Source organism: Alligator sinensis, unplaced genomic scaffold (genome assembly GCF_000455745.1).
Source record: "Alligator sinensis unplaced genomic scaffold, ASM45574v1 scaffold138_1, whole genome shotgun sequence".
In the NCBI taxonomy this organism is placed as follows: Eukaryota; Metazoa; Chordata; order Crocodylia; family Alligatoridae; genus Alligator; species Alligator sinensis.
In genome coordinates, this window is record NW_005841862.1 from 436,137 (window position 1) to 455,163 (window position 19,027).

Sequence of the window (19,027 nt, forward strand, 5' to 3'; positions counted from 1 at the left end):
TTGTTTTGTTGTTGTTGCCTGAGCCTACTGCTGCACTCCAGGGAGTGAGCTTGGAGATAAGGACTTTATTATTATTCCTCGCTAAAGCTTGGTCATAAATGTGGGAAGAAAACACTTGAGTTCTCACTGTTTAGGACTTACTCTAAGAGAACACTTACAAAGCCTCTGTGGATGCAGAGACCCATCTCAGATTGGCTGCCAACCCAGTCACATGTGCTGTGTTGGCTATATCTTTCTAAGACTGGGATGTAAGCATAATGCCAGTGGTGACTTCTAACACCTCATTCTTCCTCCAGCCCCTCCTTGTCTCTTGCTCTAACTTTTTTTGTCATTTTCTTAGGGGCAGAAGCCTTTTTTTTTTTTTTTTTTTTTTTTTTCCAGAAAGGGTACCCAGTTATGTTTGTTTAACCAGAAACAAAACTGAGCTACCACTCGACCGTTGTAATAAAACCGCTCTTGATTTACATAGTCGTCATATGTAAAATATCTAACAATTATTTTTGTATGTCTAGCTCTGAGGCACATCTCTGTTTACAGCTGGGAAATGACCACTTTCAGAAATAGGTTGCTTTCCAAGTGTCAGTGGAGGCTTTTCTGCAAGCTTCTAATTTAGGAAACAGTTGCAATATTTGTAGCATACACAGTGGTTACCTAATCAGCTGCTTTTTAATAGGTTTGCAGCTTGTAAGTATTTCAAGACACTTGTATTCTTGATTTAGTTATTCTGTCTGCTTTTAGTTTATTTTTTGAGACTTTGGTGGGACATCTAAATAAAAACATTCCTGGCTGTATCACAAATACACTCACTGTCATTTTGGTACAGCAGGGTGTCAAACTCACTTGATTTTGCAGTCTGGATCTGGCCCATAAGGCTTTTGTCAGCTTCTCCCACAGCAGCTGTGTTAGTGTGGTGAACACAAGGGGACTAATGCTGACACCATTCATCCCCCTGCCACTGATTTGTGTCCTCAGTGGTGATCACAAACCAAAAAGTTTTGAGGCAGCGTAGGTGGCATTAACCCCTCTGGGTGCTGGTCTCACTGCTGCAGCAGCAGCTGTGAGACGCCTTGCAGTCTGACTCTAGTAATGGGTCTGCTGGCCCACAGGCTTGTGTGTTCAACACCCCTGTGGTACAGTATTGACCCAAAATGTTACTGGTAACATCAGTCTATCACTAAGTAAAATATGACATTAGCATGTCTGTACTGATGCACTTACTGGTTAGGTCAGGTTACAGGGGGACATCTTACCTTGGCATCCATTGTAGCACAGAACTCCTTCCTGTGCCAGGTCCTGCCCGCTGGACTGCAGAGGGAGCTCCTGCCTGGAGTTGGTCCGGTTGTGGGTGCAGAATTCTGGGGTTGCCCCCCCATGTCATGTATGCTTCTCTTCCCTGCCCCCATATGTGCCTGGAGGGAGCTGTTCCCCACCAGGCTGCCATGTGTATATGTGGGCATACCCGTGTCACCCCCTGTGTCCTGCTCTCCCCAGCCTCTTGCAAGCTAGAACTCTGCCAGCCTACAAAAGGAAAGCTTTTATTGATGATTAAAGTGCTGGGACTTGTGAAGTTTTATTTCCTAGGAGTTGCCTCTGCCTGCAGTAAGTTGTGCCACTCTAATTCTTTCTAGTGAACTTGCCCTGGGAATGTGTGAGAATGGCACATGAATTCTTTTACTACTTAAGTAGCTTAGTCTATGATGAAATCTCAAAGGGGTGCATTGATAGCTTGTGCAAAAGCAGCACCCTGACTTTATCAAGTGCCGTAGGAAAGGCTTGCTAGGTCAGATGTAGACCACCAACACTTTATCTGTGGATGGAAGCAGAGTTGGAACAACAGAGGAGAGCCAGAGTTAACTCCTATAACAAAAGCCAGTCCTTAGGTGCATCATTTCCCTTATTCTGTTGAGAGAGAGAGATATATAGCAGAAATACTTGGGCCCACTTGCTGACAAACTATTAAAGAGTGGCCCCAGAGTACAGTATGATGATACCAAACTGTTAATCTGCATCATGGTCATTTTATTCAGTTGTAACAGGCCTCCAAGTCTATTCTCAACATGGAAATGTGTTGGAGGACTACTAGTAAGGAGGCGTGTGCTATCCTGGTTTCAGTTGGAGCAAATGCTTTCCAGAATGCTTTCACAATTTCCCCTTTCCCCCCTCCGCATGCACGCATACACTGGATGCTAGCATGGGAAGGTAACGGGATGGGGAAATTTTCTGACTTTATATTCTTGAATCAAATACAAACTTATGTTCAAATCCTCTGCATGGGATGGGACGTACACATTTTTATGCTTCAGAATCCTTCGTAGCTGTAATGGACACCCAAATAAACTAACAGTAAATCCATTTAATCTACAGAGGAGCAAATATATTGGAATCCAGGTCTTTCAATACTGTATTTACTTAATACCTTATCCACCCTTCTTCCCCCCGCCCCCCCTCCAATAGCCCTCAAACTGGGGTGCATGTTTTCAGGGAGAAAAATGTTTTGGTTTTTTTTCTTGCCAAAATGGAGGTGTCCATATGCTGAAATTGCTGTTGGACACTTTCTCTCTTCTCCCCTCCTGCACCTAGCCAGGGAGTCCTGTCCTCAGCATTACTTGCCTTCTTGCAGCTGCAAAGCTACAGGTTTAAAACCCTGTCAGAGCCTGTGCCAAACTGGGACATGTCAACTTTGCTACTCAGCCAAAAGCTGCCACTAATTTGGCAATGGCTTTGACAAGGTTAACACTGTAGCTGTGCAGCTGCTAGAGGTTTAATGAAGCTGATTACAGGCCTACCCCCCTTTTGTATGCTATCAGCATTCAGCCTTGGCAGCCCTGTGCTGTGGAAGCTTTTCTCTTTGTCTTACTTTCCCAAAACAAGGTGTGTGTCTTGGGGGGATGAGATACGCAAGAAAATACAGTAGTTCCACAGCATAACTAGTTAGGACTGTTGGCTTTCCCCCACTGCATTTTTCTGTAACAATAGTTCTCAACCTTTTGACTTATGACACCCTTCCATAACTTCTTGGAACTTAGTGACACCATATTAATTTAAGATTAATTTATTTCTTACCTCCTTGTACTCCGAAACACCCTTTTAGAGGATTTCATGGAGTGCTAGGGCAGTCAGGGCACCATTGATCGCATGGCAGAGGGATGGTGCACAGTGCTCAGAGTTGTAAGTGGCTTCTGGGCAGAGTAGACTGGGGAGCTTGGGGCTGGGTCATTAGACTCCTGAAGGAGGTTGCTGTTCCTGCAGGGAGTAGGAGAGGATGACTGGTTACTTGTGCAGCGACTGGTGCCAGGTAAAGGCAGTGGGGCAGAACCCTGCTGTGCCCTTGTCTTTTTTTGCCATCTGCCTCCTCCCTGTCCCCATTTAGCTCAGGGGGACAGCATGGTGCCTGCTCCTAAGGAGACATGCAGGAGTCCCATTTCATGCAGCCCCTCTCACCAGTTCTCAGAGTCTGGGAGGACTGGGGGAATGAGCTGGGCTGAGTAAGTGCAGCATTCCCATGTGGGTTTATGGCAGAGCTTGTGCTTGGAGCGCTAGGGTGTCTATGGCTTGCAGTTTGGTCTATATAGATAATGCATTAGGGAAGACCTTGGTTCAGTTTCTGTTTTTGTCACTCCTTTGAGTGACCCAAGACAAGTTGCTTCCCTTCGTATGCTTATATTCCTATCTGCATAATGCTATTGAACACTCCTCAAAGGCTTTTAGGTTCTAGATGTGGAAAAATTCCACATAAGTGGTAGGTGGAAGTGAAGGGGAATATTTAGTCCTAGTTCATGAGGGTGTTCCTTAAAGTTCCATGCTCTTAGAAAAGGCAGGTCCAAGAACTCATCACCCTTATTGTGAAAATATCACAGGGTATTTCCAGCCCATACTATATTTAGACTTGTGAAAAACCAGTAAAATCTTCTTATAGGCTCCAATCAGTCAGTGTTTGCAAGCAGATACCTGCAGAAATCTAAGGCATTTATGTGCGTTCAAATACACAGTTTGCTTAAGTGATTCTAAATTGGGGTGCCACACAACCCCATTTGGGGTTGCTGCAGCACCGGGCTCATGTTCAGTGAGGCAAGTGCACCACTTAGTCTTCCTGCTTGCCCCAGAATTCTGTGGACAAGGGCCACCCATGGCTACTCCCTTCCACCCTCCAGCAACTCGTACTCTGAGCAGTGTGGGTGCAGAACGGCGCTTTTCAGCCTGGCTTAATCCCCCACTTTCTTGTACGCTCCCAGGGCTGGTAGCAAGGCCCATGGGTAGGTAGCTTTGGATCCTCCTGTGCAGATCCTTGACCCTGACAGTTGTTTTGGTTACTAATTTTACTGTTGAGAAATGTAATATATTGTTTTAGCTAGTGGTGGTGCAGGCATGTATATGACATTTTTCAAGTTTGTGAGTGGTCCCATTGAATTTAAAGAGACTCAAGTAGAGTGCTATCTTAAGTGTATGCAAGATTAAGGGTCTAATTGTCAGTGTTTGCCTGTAGCAGTTACTTTATTAGCAGTGCCAGCAGTCACTAACTTTTTAAAGTAGAATTGTAGTTGAAAATACCTCAGACTAGCTTTTACAAAGCTGCAACCCAATTTAAGTAATAGATTAAAAATTAGTGACTTGAATACCTTTATGCTGAAATTGACTTTTTGTAGTAAAAAATGTGATTACAAATGTTGTAACTTTTCAGTGATGATTCTGTCTTGCTGTCTCAAACTGCATTATGAATTGCATTTGCATGCATCAGTGATCAGATCAGACACTCTTGGGACTTGAAACTCCTTATTTTTTAACTTATCCCTTGTGTGAGATCAAGTAGGAATCTGCTTTGGACCTGTCTGTGCCCATTTTTTACTTACTCTTGCTTATGGCACCACTCCCCCTGTTGCCCATGAAGAGCCCTGAGGCCTGTGAGCTGGATGGGTGCCTGATGCCAGTGGGCAGGCCTGGGTGGGGGTGGTGCTGGGCCCCAAGGCGATCCAGCTCAGGGACTGGCCCCTGCCCCACTCATCTGGCCTTCAGGGCCGAAAGGCTGAGCACCACTGATTTTTAAATCATGACTTAAATCAGGAAGCCAAAAACCTGATTTAAATAATTGAGTTTATCAACTTCCCGTTGTATATATTTTTGTTTTTGTTCTTTTTAAAGAACATTTTATTTTCATTGGTTGATATAACAAAGCAAGTTGAATAACAGTGAAGTACAAATTTTACAGTAGATTTGGTACATAAGTTTCCTAGGTACACAAACTAGATATTTACATTTTAAAAATATATTTAACATCCCAAGTATGTTAAGAAATATTACCCTCTTAGTATGCTATAAAATAGTGAAATGTATGTATTTTTTATTCACTAGATGATTAACTTTTGCACACATTTGTATCAGGCTGCCTTTAAGATGGCACCTTGAATTTTTAATTAATTCAACACGTGCAGTTAGCCCTTCAGATTTATTAAACAAAACTAATGTTTTGGATACAGAAGCTTTTTTTATCAAAACATGCACATTTACAGCCAACTAATTTATTGAACACTAATACTAGCTGTTATAGTATTAGAAGTATGACCTGTGATTAGTGAATTAAACCAATTATTTCAGGTCACCCTGGGGAGGATTTTCTAAACTGCCTAGGTGAAAGTCATTTCAGCTTAAGTTCCTGCTTGCCTAATTCTCATTAAAATGAGATGGTTTCCTCCTCCCCCTCACCCCCATGCTCTTTGAAAAAGTTTACCCCCTTTCCTTCAACTTTTTGGAACTTATAAATCTCATCCTCATCCCCTTTTTAAATCATAGATTAAAAGGGAAAATGAGCTTCCTTGCTTTTTTCAACTCCCAATCAGTTTCTCAGCTTTGAGTAATCCAGTCCAGATGAAGAAAATATTCTTTCTGCCCCTGCAGAAGAGGCTACTGATGGTAAAAGTTAGTTTAGCACTTGCAACAAACTGGTTTTAGGTGCTTTGCCAGTGGCTTGCACCAGTTCAGCAATGTGACTACCTTTTAAAACATCCTCAGAAAATGTGTATTGCTTGATTTAGCTCACCTCTAGCCCTGAAATGTATTATGGTTGGCATGATTGGGTGGGTAATAGATGCATAGCAGCATTTTCTTCTTTGGTAGTTAGGCATCTACCCTGTATGCGAATATTAGCAAGAAAATGAGGTAGAGTGCTCGATTCAAGCATTCTGCTGCCTGCAGTTTCACTTTGCTGCTGAGTATTTCTTGCTTTAATATTTCTAGAGTTTCTTTACAAATTTCATCAGCATCTGCAATACAGCAGCAATCTCTTTGTAGTTTGTCCAGGGCTACGGAAATAGGTTTTTAGTGTATTCAGCATATCTCCTACATTTCTCTTTAGTCCAATGTTGACTGCTCCAGCTGTGATTATGTCCATCAATTCTGTTGCAAGTTTCTTCACGCATGGTCATGTGAATAGGCCAGTTCCTAATAAATAGCTTAGTCCACCGCTGCGTTCCATTGTACATCTTGGGGGAGAATTAGCTTGGGTTCCCCCAGCTCTCCTCAGTGAAGCTGAAGCAAACTGATTGTTACAAGAAGTATTTTGCAATTTCAACAACATTTTCCTTTATTCTGGATTACTTAAGTCTTTGGTTAAGAGTCATCAAATGAGCACTGCACCCATATGTTGTAAGTTTCACATTTGCTTCATTGTTGTCTTCTAAGTTTCTTCTCCTCTTTGCTATGTTTGCAGTATAATCTATAACAAAGCTAACCGTGTGACACTTGAATTTTTGCTTACAGCTTGTTATAGCCTTTTCTGTTACTTTTAAGTATTCTTTGGTATTAGCATTTCTTGATGTGTTGATTGTTTCTGTGAGAAACAATCCTATCTTTTGTCACGCACATATTACTGGATTGTTGCATATACTGCCCTATCAAGATTCAAGTGAACTTTTCTCTTCATTGTTGAACTGTTTACATTTGCCACATGCTTCTCTTTTCCCTGTGGTACAGGAATTTCTTTAAAAAAAAAAAAAAACCACAACAACCCTATTTGGGAATATTTTTGTGACCTGCAGCCATAGCAGGTTTCTCTTTCAGTTTCTGGGTGTTGAAATTATTAGTCTATGTGCTCCATGGGATATGGTTTCCTTTTCTGCACTGTCTTGAGCCCAGCATAAGTACTTTGTTGCATGGTGCTCCTTACTCTGACCCCTCTCTCTCCTTTTTGTGGTCCTCTCCACAAAAAATTGACAGCAGACCAAGATGCCGCCCTCTCCACTCCCCTAACAATCCATGATTTCTGCTATGATAATCCCCTGGCTTTGCATGCTACAGTGTTTTTGTTCAGAGGCATGGATAGAGCATTTGAGAAGTTCAAAATTAACATCTCTGTACATACAGAAAGGGACCAAAAAGGCCATTTAACTGAAATGCACAGAATCATTCAGGAGCAGTGTTACTAAACAGGTGGTTGTTTTTCTGTGAGCTGGAGGCTGCACCTTCATTATGGATGCAGAATTGTAAATATTCATTATTTGAGAGTTGAGCTAACCAGAGCTGAGGTAGAGAGAATAAAACAGGAGTTTGATACCATGCAGGTGGGCTCAGTAGATGATCCTGATCAAGGAGTACACACAATGGTATCTCCTACCTAAAGCAGTCCTTAGAAAGCTTAATTAGTGAAACTTGTTTAATGTTCCTTTAACCCAACCCATTCTAGAACAGATGGTGTAGGTTAAAGGTAAAACAAATACAACTAAAACTGTTTCTTCTTTAAGTTTTTTATATAGCAAGGGTGTCTTCAGACTCTAGGTATCTCTTTAAGACTGCTGCACCATAGTGATGCGCTGTATAATGATAAGAAGCACTTGTATAATTCTTCCCCCTAAACAAAGCTGTATCTTGGTGCTGATTCCATTTAACTTTTTTTTTGTTTTCAGTGAGAGGATGTCGTCCTGGCAAGATTGTGCAGATGACAGAAGCAGAAGTTCGAGGCTTATGCATAAAATCACGAGAAATCTTTCTTAGCCAGCCTATTCTCTTGGAACTTGAGGCACCTCTGAAGATTTGTGGTATGTAAATTAGTTTGCATGTCTTGATTTTCGTCTTGTAGTTACTGAGGATGGAGCAAAGAAAATTTGAGGGTTTTATGGGCAGGTATTTTGTGTCTTTGCTTATGTGAACGAACTTGTCTTGCTTGGTATGGATTGAAAAGATGAGCTGTCTCCAATAAAAAAAACAAAACCCTAAATTACTCAGTGCTGAAAACCTAATTGACAGTTGAGTAGAGTTTTCTACATAGATTTGTGGTTTTGTCAACATTTCAGGGCGGAGTAGTCTCTTTATAGTTCAAATTGTGCACACCCTGAAAGAGGAGAGCTATTTGTCTGGAGTGTTGATCTAACTTAAGTGTAATAGTTATGTAAGCAGTGAGTCATTTTTTCTTTAAAAGCACAGCAGACACTTCTGTCTAAAACTTGTTTGCTGCAAGCTCTTCTCACATACAACATGCACCTTTCTCTCCGCCCCCCCCCCCCCCCCCCTCCCCCCCCGGAGTAGGTGGGGGGGGGGGGGGGGGGGGGGGGTGTTTCCAGTGAAGAAAGCAGCTTTCCTGTATAAAGGAGCATTCCTGGAAGCACCATACATGCAGTACAGCCAAGATGGCTGCCACTTATGACTCTTTAGCAAAGTAAATGGGCGATGTCTTGTGTTTATTGTTTGTTTTTCTTAACTCTGCACAGCCATAGCTATGAAGCTGAGTACTGTAGCAAGCACTGTAGCTTGTACCCAAAGCAGTAAGGGAACGCTTAGTAAGATTTTGGTGAAGCTCGTGATGTGGAAGCTTGTATAAAGAACTAGTTACAGTAAAGAAGTAAGTTTGCTACAGCCTTTTGTAAGGGTCTGAGGCGTAACCTTATGTGACATGGAGTAAGTCCTCTTGGAAACTGTCCACGAAGTGTGGCATTGTAGGAGACAAGTCTTCCACACCAGGATGTTAAGTGCCTGATGCTGTGCTTCCTGGACGCTCTGTTTGCCAGAAGAATTACTCTGTCAAAGTTGGCCGTGATGCTGGAAAAATCTCTTCTACATTCTGTCTTCCAGAAACAAGGTGCACTTTTTATTTGGTGGCATGTATATGCACAAAAGAGAAACGCATGTGAAAAATGCTAGAATCTTTCAAATAATGTAAATCCTGCATTTAATGATTCATGATAAAATTGTGTTCTGTTTCCAATGTTTTGCCATTCACTAAAAAGTTGTAAAGAAGAAAATTGATAATTCTCTTCACTGTTTAATATGCATTAATTTTAAATATATTCAATATACTGTATTTACTCTGACCCCCCATTTAGATTTGGTATGTGGAGAATTTTATAATTTTTCATGTATAGAATGTGTGTGGATCTTTTGGAGGTTTGCCTTGAATTTGCCCCCCTCCCACTGCTATAGCAGGGAAAATTAAATCTGAGGAATCGGGCGACTCCCTGCCCCCCTCCCCCCCCAATCCTACTCTCCCTGAGCACATAGAAGTAAGGGGCAAATCTGAAAATGCTGACTTAGTCATATACTACAGGTATATTAATTTCCAGTGTGTACCCATAAGTGTAGTTCATCCAGAATTGATGCACGTTTTGAAACTGCTGCAATTTTTAGCACGGGTACTCCATATGCGCACTTTTAAGCAACACTTCTGTACCTACTTTATATATACAGGTTTCCCTTGATTTTATGCTGTACGTGTGTTCCCAGAGAATAGCGCATAAATCGAATGTGCGTAAAGCGAACCCAATTTACAGTGTAACAGATAGGCATAGGTTCCCGTGGTGGTGAGGGAGGCTGAGACTAGGGAAGGGGTGTCACTCCCGGGGCTGCACAAGGCAGCAAAGCAGAGGGAACGCAGCAGCACTCACCCCACCATTGGCACCAGCTGCCTGCAGCCACTGGGCTGCACTGTGCTCCGCTTGCCCCTCCCCGCTTCTGGGCTGCATCGTCCCCTGGTACAGGCAGCTGGTGTCGGCTGCTCCCGGGCTGCTGTAGCTGGGGCTGGGGTGAGTGGGGCCATGGCCCTTTCCCTGCCCTGCACATTTACCTGCTTGGGTTGGGGCGGGATATATATGCAGATCGCATAAGAGTGAATTTGCCTCGTATATAACAAATTATGGGTCTAAATATGCTCATCGCATAAGAGCAAATTTTCATATAAAGAACCCGCATCAATTGAGGGAAACCTGTAATACAAACAGTGCATGCATGATACTAGTCCACAGCCAAACTGCTTATGATTTTACCACAGAGGCGGGCAGTTACTTTGGGCAGAGGGCCGCTTACTGAGTTTTGGCAAGCCATCGAGGGCCGCATGACAGGCAGCCCAGGGCAGATTAATATTAATTTTCTTAATTTGTTAGGGGCCCCATGGGCCAGATAGAATGGCCTGGTGGGCCGCATTTTGCCCACTCCATTTTTCACTATATGAAAATATAGTTCATTTTCTTGGACCCCAACAGAGCCAACCGTGTTTCAAGCCATGGTGAGCCCACAACTCAGCACTGCTCCGTGTGCATGTACTCTGGAGGACTCTCCTCACTCCCCCTAGATCCTTGTGCTATTTTGCCCTCATTCATGACTGGAACTAGGTGTTCTTGTCATGAGTACTGGGATCCTCTGAAAATGTATTTGCGGATGAAGTGTAGCACAGCCTGCTCTGGCTTCACCTCATGGAGGGTGGGGTCACGTTAATCATGTGCAACAGACTGAGAGAGAGGGTGGCAGAGGGATTCTAGATGAACTGGTTGGGACCCCATGTTGGTTTACTAGACATTTAAGGCTGGTGAAGAAACAAGGATCATTAAAATGGGAAAGAAAGGTGCAACTCGGATGTGGGAGTGAAGAGGAAGACTAAATGTATTCAATGTAGTGGCTCACTATAACTTGGAAAAAAGTTTCAGTGCTGAGGGAGGTTGCACTTAATGGGCACTAGCATACATCTAATTCAGATGGGTGCCACTAATCTGTCCTTATGGTAAATTCCCATCAGATATGTTTGTCCAATATGGGCCATGTGTTTTATAGTCATGCTCAGCACTGATTGTGTTTAATCATCTTCATAGCTGGTTTTCATTACTGAGTATGTGATGCTTTTGGCAGCAGACAATGTATTTAATCAGGTTTCCTTGTATGGGAACATGAGACAACTCACCCCTGCTGAGTTGGGGTGGAGAGAGAGTGAGGACTTGTATTGTATTTGAGTAAATACAGTATATCAGATCTTTTTGTTCTATATCATAAACTTCAAGCTTTATAGAAGTCTTTGGTAAACTTGTTATTGGTCTCTTCCCATTCTCCATGACCCTAAAATCCATTTAAGATTTTAACTTAAAGAAGAAGTGAATAAAGAATTAATATTATGCTAGGTATTTTAAAAAATATTACTTTAATTTGAAAACCTGGGAAATGTGCAGTAATTGGTGTATTAAACACAATACTATATAGTTGCAGGTGCTGGTTAGTGAACAATTCCTAGTCTGTTTTGTCAGGGTATGACATATCGGGGAGGGGGAAAACGGTGTATTTAATGGGAAGCATGATGATGCTGTATCTAAAAAATAAATAAATAAATCCCATCTTTCTTGAATTTATTGACTATCTAAATGTTCAGTTTGAATTTGTTCATATGCATACAACCAACTATGCTGTAGCCTGTCCTTTGGCTCTCTTGTAACAGGTCAGATTTAGCAATGTTCCTAATATCTGCTGCTTGATCATCCAAGTCTTTTTACTTTGTCAGTAATAACTTGATAATAAGTGCTCTTTGTCTGTCTTTTTCAATTCCTACTATGGTGGGGAAGATTTGCCTATTATATGTTGACATAAAACTAAAACAAAGTTAGCTTCTCCACTTTGCTATTTAGTCTTTTCACTATGACAGACTAACTGCTTTAACTTTTGGTTTTCTTAATCTAGTGAAATGTGGTACAAGGTGACATTATAATTCCAAACTATTTTTAATTGAAACAGACTATACTTTGAACAGGTCCACCACGGCATCTTCTAATTTAAACTTTGCATCTAAACTGTCTAGGAAGCGCTATAAAATATTTTCTAAACAGAATATTAAACTAAATCTGGAGTGAAGTTTGGCATAGTGAATGACTACAGCTTGCAGGTAACCAAGAAGCATCACAAGTGTAAATTAGAATGTTTCTCCACCAGATATGTCCCAATTAATGTTTATAAGGAATGAGTCTCATGCAGGCATTGGGGGTGAAGAGGAATGTTCATACATACATAAATCTCTTCTTTTAAAAAGTAGATGGACTAATCCGATTTACTGGATTAACTGTTTTTTGTTGAGGAATGTTTCTTCAGCTCCTCTGGGCTGATGGTATATTTTGGTATGGTTTAGTAATTGGATTAAACATGTAACACTCGCACTTTGTACACTCACATTACAAAAGTGCACTTCACTTTCATTTTATGCCAATTCTCTATAGAAAAACTAGTGTGGTTTCTTTCCTGTTAGGTGTTGCAGCTGACATGCAAGCCTGAGCTAAACGTATCCATGTGAAGAAGCTTTAACTTGCCAAATGTTTTTGATAAACTTAGTATTTTAGAAAAACCAATTTGTATCTCTAACTCTCTCTGAACTTAACTCAGACTTCAGCTTTATGCATAAGCTGGGTCTGATCCCAGACAAAATAGGTACTGAAAGTACTCCATTCTTGATACTTTGTTTGGAGTTGATCTGGGTGCTCATTGTTAAAATAAGGTTTGTTGGAAGCACCGATAGTGTACATGCAGGGCCACTTGGTGGCCCTCAGGCTGCATGCTCCCATGGGCTTACATTGTGGTCCCTAGGCTCCTGGCCAGCCGGGGAGTGTGGTAGGGCAGCAGGGGGTAGAGATTTTTGCGTGGGGCACTGGTTGAGGGGAAGGGTGTCTATGGGGTGCTTAGCCCAGGGGGGCCATGGCTCACCTGGTGCAGCCTGTAGCTCCCAGCTGCCTAGAAATCAGACTGCCCTAGTCTGATGCAGTGGGGTTTTTTTCTAACTTGAATGACCATGCGAAGATGCATTGGGTGCAAGGAACACAAGCAGCAATGTTTTGCTGGTTAAAGGGTACGTGGCCCAAAGCTTTGAAAAACACTGGTCTAATGGGTTAATCATATCCCAGAATGACTCCAGTATCAATGCTAACTGTTCAAGCATTTTTGTTTTGTTTTTTTGGCTGATTTTTTTGTCATCCCGTCTTTGCAAATGTTTTCCGTTTCTAGTTGTCATGTTCTCGGTATCTGGTGCATATATTCAGACCGTCCTGCCTCTATCATGCATCTGGAAGTTGCTTAAGGATTAGGGTTGCCAGTGCGCTGTAAATATACAGACACATTGTTTAAAAAACAAACAAAAACAAAAAAATATCCCACAATGCCAGTCTATAAAAATCTGTAAAAAGTAGTCTTTTCCATAAAAACAGAGCCACAACAGTATTAAGCTCCGTCAAGAAAGAAGCAGAAACAGCATTGAAAGATGGACTGCGCACAGTGGTGCCACCTGCTCTCTGAGCAAGAGCGCAAACCCCTGCATTGAGCTCTTATGAGGGGTTGCCAGTCATGGGAGCCTGCTAAACCCCTTGCCTACCTATTTCCTCTCTCCTCCCCCCCCCCCCCCCCAAGTGCTGCCACTGAGCCCTTCTGACAGCCCTCTGCCTCTGACAGCCACCTGCATCAAAGGTACAGGGATGGGGGCAGCACAGCGGGGACAGAGCTGCATCATCTTTGGATGACAAAGGCACTGAGTGGGAGTCCACATCAGGACAGAGGGGTTGTGGGGGGGCAGGCTGTGTGGGGGTCAGAGGGACTTGGTAGTCCAGTTAAGCATAGGCATGCCAGATTGTAAAGGTAGCTTTTCTCCTATGCTGTGTGAGTTTTGCATGATTAAAGGAAGATTATTTATTTAATTCCAGTCCTAAAGTTTTGTTTATGGCTGTTTAAACCTGTTAACTACTTGCAGATTTGAAATGGAGAACTTAGATATGTATATGCATGCTTAGGCCTTTCAGAACAATAAATTACAGATGAATTGAGGCCTACACAGGATTATGTAATATATATGTTTTAAAATCTGATGGATACCTTGCTGCCAGCAGCAGAATTGTAGGTCACCTGGAGGTATTCCACATCAATATACATTTAAATAGATCAAGGGACAGGAGTTTAAAAGTGGATCACATTGTATCAAATTAAAGTTAAATTTGTGTACTCTGTAAAAATGAGTTAATAGTATGGTTGTGACAAATGGAGTGCTTACAGATGTAGGGGGAAAAAACAGTGCTTTACTTTCAAATCAGCGTCCCCCCACACTGAGTGCAGCACAAGCCCAGATGAGGAATCACGCCAGTTTGACCTGGTTCCCCAGTGTCTGCACAGCTCGTCTGCTTCAGTGGGGCTTTTGGCATTTTTATCTAATAGCTGATTGAATCAACTATTAGATAAGTGCCAAAAGCCCTGCTGAAGCAGATGAGCTGTACAGACACTGGGGGCTGGGTCAAACTGGCGTTGTTCTGGTTTTTGTTCTTCCCTGCCATGTCTGTCAGCACTAGGGTTGTGCAAAGCTTTGGTCCCTGATTCGATTCAGTGGCCGAATATCCAAATCAAATTAGAGGACCCTTTAATCTCTCTGATTTTGAATTGGAACCATCCGAATTGATTCAGACATAGAAAAAACATTTAAAGCTGTGTCTACATACCTCAAGGTTTGCGCCTCCCAGCCCTAGCTCAGCGACTGGTGCCTCCTGGGTCTGGGGTGGTACCCAGGGTCCCCCCACAACTGATCAGAGCTAGGGGGGGGTGCAGGCCCTCCCCTGCGTGCTCCCTGGCAGACCTGGAAGTAGACTGGAAGCACTTCTGGTCCACTTCCAGTTTCGCTGTCAAGTACATGGGCTGCTGAGCGCCGCCCCCCCCCCCGAATTGAATTGGGGACAGTGATCCAAATCGGGGACAGTGATTAAATACATCGATTCGGGCTGAATTTGAATTAAATAGAGCCTGCTTTGCACACCCTTAGTCAGCACCCGTACTGTTTAAAAAAAAAAAAGGTGGAGGGTACATCCTCTCCCTTCCCCTGTTCCCCTCCCCTTTTTTGAATTGACAGGTTATGGAGTTGCATGTTAAGTAGTAGAGTTGAATATTTAGGATATGATGTTCTAAGGTCTCTGAAGTGTCTAGCAAATTATAAAATACTGTGCCAAAGATTACACTTATTCAAACTATTCTGTTCTGTGACTTTCTGTAGAAGCTGGAATGACCAGCATTTGACCTGCTAGGGTTTTCAGATCTAAAGCTTTTAGAATAGCTTAATGTTGTACAAGCCTCTAAGCGGTCTAAATGCTTTACTGAATGCTTTTTGGGATTAATTTTTACAGAATTGTGTGCCAGACTTGCTTTTTTTTTTTATGCATAGATTTTGTTTATCAACCTCTACTGAATTATTAGATTAAACCAGCTTTTTCTGACTTTAGTTCTAAATTTGAACAAAGAACCTGGAATTCCCCAGCTTCCTAGAAACTGTTTTAGTTGGCAATGTAAAAAGAATGTTGTACCCTTTCAGTTTTTAGAATGTTTCAAACAGTGCTAGTCCTTCATAAAACTTGTACTTAATGTCTTTGTTTCAGTAGACTATTTAACAATTTTTAACTGATCTTCCTTAATATTTCTCATCTTGTAGGAGATATTCATGGCCAATATACAGATTTGCTTCGATTGTTTGAATATGGAGGATTCCCACCAGAAGCTAATTATCTTTTCCTCGGAGATTATGTGGACAGAGGCAAGCAGTCTCTGGAAACAATCTGCCTATTACTGGCATATAAAATCAAGTATCCAGAAAACTTCTTTCTCTTAAGAGGAAACCATGAGTGTGCTAGTATTAACCGTATCTATGGATTCTACGATGAATGTAAGTAACATTTTTCAGTTTGGTTCTGAAAAGAGTCATAATTGTGGGTATTTTGAATTATTATTTCCTTGTGCATTCATTTGAAACAACTTTCTGCAAGTAATTTTGAAACACTTTATGCTACTTTGAATATGAAGTGTTCTTGCTTTTAGTAACAGACTAAAATGTTTTAACATGGTGGTTCTTAGCCTTTATATACTTAAGGCAGCCCTCATTAGACACAAGGCATACCTCCATAACTAGAGGTGCACTGATACATCAGTCCATATCATATTGGCACCGATTTAAAGAAAAGTTGACATCATCAGTAATTGGCTCTTCTTGGTTGAAGTGGCTTATAATGTTGCTGATAAAATCCTGCATGCATACACCCAACCGTAGCATGGATGCGGCCAGGAGTGCAGCCTGGCAGTGTGGAGAGCAACGTCCAGCTGGTAAGTCTGTGGAGGCGGACGGGGCTTGGAGGAGGGAAGTGCCATGAAGGGGGCAGATTGAGGTAACCCCCAGCGAGGGAGGGAGTGGGGCTGGGGCAGGCACAGGTGCTGTCCAGCTGGGGCAGGGCATGGGACAGAGCTGCGTTTGGGGGTCACAGGAAGGTGGGGGTGGGCTCTGGCTACTCTGTGCACCCCTGAGGGAGGTATGGGGGGGCATGTGCCGCCCAGATCTGCATGCATGGTGAGAGTGGGCAGCCTGCTGTACACTTGGGGCTGGAGGCTGCGCCAGCCTCTTCCCGGTGGGAGCTGCGCCAGGGCTGAGCGTGGGGTGGGTGGTGGTGGTGCTGGGAGGAGAGGCTATGGCAAATTTTGGGGTGGCTGTCACCCCCCCATATTCTCCTCCCTCCCAGTGCTGCCACTGACTGCCCCAGGCCCAGCCCCCCACTGGGAAGAGGCTGGTGCAGCCCCAGCCTTTTCTGTATAGCAGGCAGCCCACCTTTTGCTCCTCACACAGATCGAGGGGGGCACATGCTCCCCCTCTCCCCCCGCCTTCCCCAGTGGTGTGCGCAGCAGCAGGAGGTGCACACCGCACTGCTCCCATGTGCCCCCTGGAGGATCTAAGGCTCTGTCCCATGCCCTGCCCCAGCTCCACTCCCTCCCTTACTGTGGGTGCCCTCCATCTGCCTGCCCCACCCCCTTCCCCTCAACAGACTAACCAGGTGTACACTGCTCTCCAAGCTGCCAGGCTGCATATTGGCAATCTGGTTGGTATCAGCCAATATGGCTAGCTAATAATCAGCTATCGGTATCTTTATCGTTGCACCCCTATCCATGAACTGAGCAGCACCCTGTTTCAAAAACTAACTTTTATTTATCACAGTGCTTACTTTCTAGCAAAGGAGCCAGGCAGTGGGGGTAGGGGGAACAGCCCCGCATGGATGAACCTGTGCTTATCTCCTCACACCTCAACACCTTTCAAAAGATCTTGGGTCATCCTGGTTGAGAATCACTGTTTTAACAAGTGACTCCATTGTGGGCTTTATTCAAATTTCATAACTTAGACTTAACCTCCTTTTCTTGAATTGTCAGAGTATAATGCACACTGCAGGATGGCTATGCACTCTCCTAATAAACTACTTTTCTGACAGGCAAACGGCGATTTAACATTAAACTTTGGAAGACCTTCACCGACTGTTTTAATTGTCTGCCTATTGCAGCCATTGTGGATGAGAAGATATTCTGTTGTCATGGAGGTAAGCTAATGAATTCATCGAAATGCATAGTGTAGCTGCATTTTCCATGTCAGTAACACAGTTGTGTTTAGATTTTGGCTTGGGATCTGAGTTTAAGGGAATACCCAGACATTTACATCCTAACGATTACTTTCTTGGATCAATCAGAGTCAACGAAATACCAAGAACAGTCTGATTTTTCTTAACAAGATAACTCAGCCCTCCCCTTATTCTATTTCTTCCTCCTTCTCCCCACACTCATTGGTGCCACGTGTAGAAAATTTACTCTGTTTAGCAAGCTGTTATCCTCTGGTTTAAATTTAGTTAAAATGTCTCTCCCGTTGTAGGTAGTATTTTAATCACTAATTTAAATGGAACCATGGAAAATATTTAGAATTTTAATGGGTTTGTCTATTTGTTCAACCTGTCCTCTTTGCTCTGTTCTCCTTTACATTCCTTGCCCAAGATGAGCGATCTTGTATTATCCTGCCGTGTTTGGTACATCCTGATATGGTATCATGATCTCCCCCGGCTCTTTTGCCCAACTCCCTTTTTCAGTCGGTCTGTTTAATGTGAGCCAGATCTTTTAAATCTGATGTTAATTCTTATAAAACTGACCTTGTAGATGTAAGTAGTTTCCTGATTGTAGGATAAAAACATTTTCATAGGCACTGCTTGGGTCATAAAGTCCAGCTGCCTGTGATATCAAGTATCCACGGCTGCTAACAGACGTGGAAAAATATCAAACCAAAGAAGAGTTTTACTTTAAGCACAGCATGTCCCTGCACCGAGCACAGCACATGCTCAGAAGAGGCATCACGTTATTTTGACCTGGCTTGCCTTAATGTCTGTAGGAATTACCTGCTTCAGTACGGCTTTTTGTTGCTTTTATTTAATAGCTGATTGAATTAGTTATTAGATAAAAGCACCAAAAAGCCCCACTAAAGCTCCCAATCTCTACAGATGCTGGGGAGCTAGGTCGAACTAATGCACATCTTCTAGTAAAGCACTGTTTTTGTGTTGGTTTTTTTCCATGCCAGTCACCAGCCTTCACAAATAAACAATTTTGCAAAGGGTCTACCAGAACTTTCAACTTTAATTCCTCTTCTGTGTCATAGCCAAAAGGCACCTGAAAATTGATATAGAAAAGTCTGTTCTTTTTTTTGTGTGTGTCCAGGTAACTTGTAACCTGTTTACTTTTGCAGGGGTTTGCAAAACTAAGAGTGATCTGTTCAGATGTTTGCTGCACTTTTTACTTTAAAAGTTTCTGCTGTCCTGTGATTAAATCTTCCTCTTTCCTATTTAACCTCAGATAATTTTACCATAACCTTTGATTTAAACCCATATAAGGACTATGGCTTCCATTGAAGAAACTTGGCTCAGAAAAAGAGAACCTTGCAACTATATACTATGCTAATACAAAGGACAGTTTCTCTCCCAAACTGGGAAGCCCCTGGGCA

General features: G+C 42.7%; 1 protein-coding gene across 3 annotated transcripts in view; it reads left to right on the top strand.

Annotated features, from left to right (window-relative positions):
• PPP1CB (protein phosphatase 1 catalytic subunit beta) overlaps positions 1-19,027 on the top strand; it is a 54,107-nt gene that overhangs the window by 10,382 nt on the left and 24,698 nt on the right. For 2 of the 3 annotated variants that reach the window (XM_025215876.1, XM_025215884.1), the window contains exons 2-4: positions 7,893-8,024; positions 15,671-15,901; positions 17,484-17,588. In XM_025215876.1, the coding sequence (XP_025071661.1) occupies positions 7,893-8,024; positions 15,671-15,901; positions 17,484-17,588 (468 nt within the window). Of the gene's footprint in view, positions 1-6,599; positions 6,637-7,892; positions 8,025-15,670; positions 15,902-17,483; positions 17,589-19,027 lie in introns of those variants that run through there. The other variant, XM_025215893.1, reaches the window with a different exon arrangement.